This window comes from Chaetura pelagica, unplaced genomic scaffold (genome assembly GCF_000747805.2).
Source record: "Chaetura pelagica isolate M959 unplaced genomic scaffold, ChaPel_1.0 scaffold222, whole genome shotgun sequence".
NCBI lineage: Eukaryota > Metazoa > Chordata > Aves > Apodiformes > Apodidae > Chaetura > Chaetura pelagica.
This window is the reverse complement of record NW_009952711.1, coordinates 7002339-7003463: the sequence shown is the minus strand read 5'-3', so window position 1 is coordinate 7003463 and position 1125 is coordinate 7002339. Positions and strand designations below refer to the sequence as shown.

General features: G+C 40.0%; 1 protein-coding gene across 1 annotated transcript; it reads left to right on the top strand.

Annotated features, from left to right (window-relative positions):
- The first annotated feature begins 202 nt into the window (after positions 1 to 202).
- On the top strand, positions 203 to 793 carry TNFAIP8L3 (tumor necrosis factor, alpha-induced protein 8-like 3). Its single transcript, XM_009994441.1, has one exon. The coding sequence runs from the start codon at positions 262 to 264 to the stop codon at positions 760 to 762; it is 501 nt and encodes a 166-aa protein (XP_009992743.1). The 5' UTR covers positions 203 to 261; the 3' UTR covers positions 763 to 793.
- Positions 794 to 1125: the final 332 nt, after the last annotated feature.

The following is a 1125-nucleotide window of genomic DNA, read 5'->3' as shown; positions in this document are numbered from 1 at the left end:
CACAGATGTCTGAGAAACCAAAGACAGCTGGAAACACAGTGTTGTCAATGTTCCTATTATTGCAATCATGACTACATGCAATGATCAGTTAAACATGCAATATCTCAGTTAAGCACCCAGGTACTACTTTTTTGACTGATTGTGAAAATTATTCACCAAGTAAAATTAACATTTTTCCTCTTCTCTGCTCCAAAAACAGGTCCCGATTATTTCAGTTCCAAGAACCTTGCCTTGCAAGCCCAGAAAAAGATCCTGAGTAAAATGGCAACCAAAACCATGGCCAACATGCTGATTGATGACACAAGCAGTGAAATCTTTGATGAGCTGTACAAAGTAACAAAGGAACACACAAGAAACAAAAAGGAAGCTCATAAAATCATGAAGGACCTGATTAAAGTGGCAATAAAAATCGGGATCCTCTATCGAAATAATCAGTTTAACCAAGAAGAGCTGGAAATTGTAGACAAGTTCAGGAAGAAGCTGAACCAAACTGCCATGACAATTGTCAGTTTCTACGAGGTAGAATACACTTTTGACAGAAATGTTCTTGCAGAACTTCTGAATGAATGTAAAGACCTTGTGCATGAACTAGTAGGTCGACACCTGACACCGAGATCCCACGGGCGCATCAATCATGTCTTCAATCACTTTGCAAACGTAGAATTTCTAACTGCCCTGTACAGTCTTGATGGAGATTGTCGGCCATACCTCAAAAAGATCTGTGATGGCATCAACAAACTTCTTGATGAGAAGGTCCTTTGAAACTACACTCAAAACAAGAAACCAACCAAAAACTTCTCTCCAGAACTGGCCACCCTTCATGAGCCATGGTGAGCAAGTGAGCTTACTTCCCACTTCTGCCTTCAGCAGGGGCCAGAAAGTGCTCACCAGGCTCATGATGAAGTGGAAAACTTAAATCAGAAAGCTATAAGTTTTAGTGTTTTGTTCAGATAATTCAGTCTTTTCCAAGGAGTAGAGTGAACAAGGCTGCTGTTATATATTGTTCAGACACAGATTGCTATACAGTATGATTTTACCAGCTCTGTGTTCAAGGCTGAACATGTGAAAAGAAAATAAACTCAAATGCATGGCTATGGAAAAATAAGACAGGTGCAGGCAGAAGAG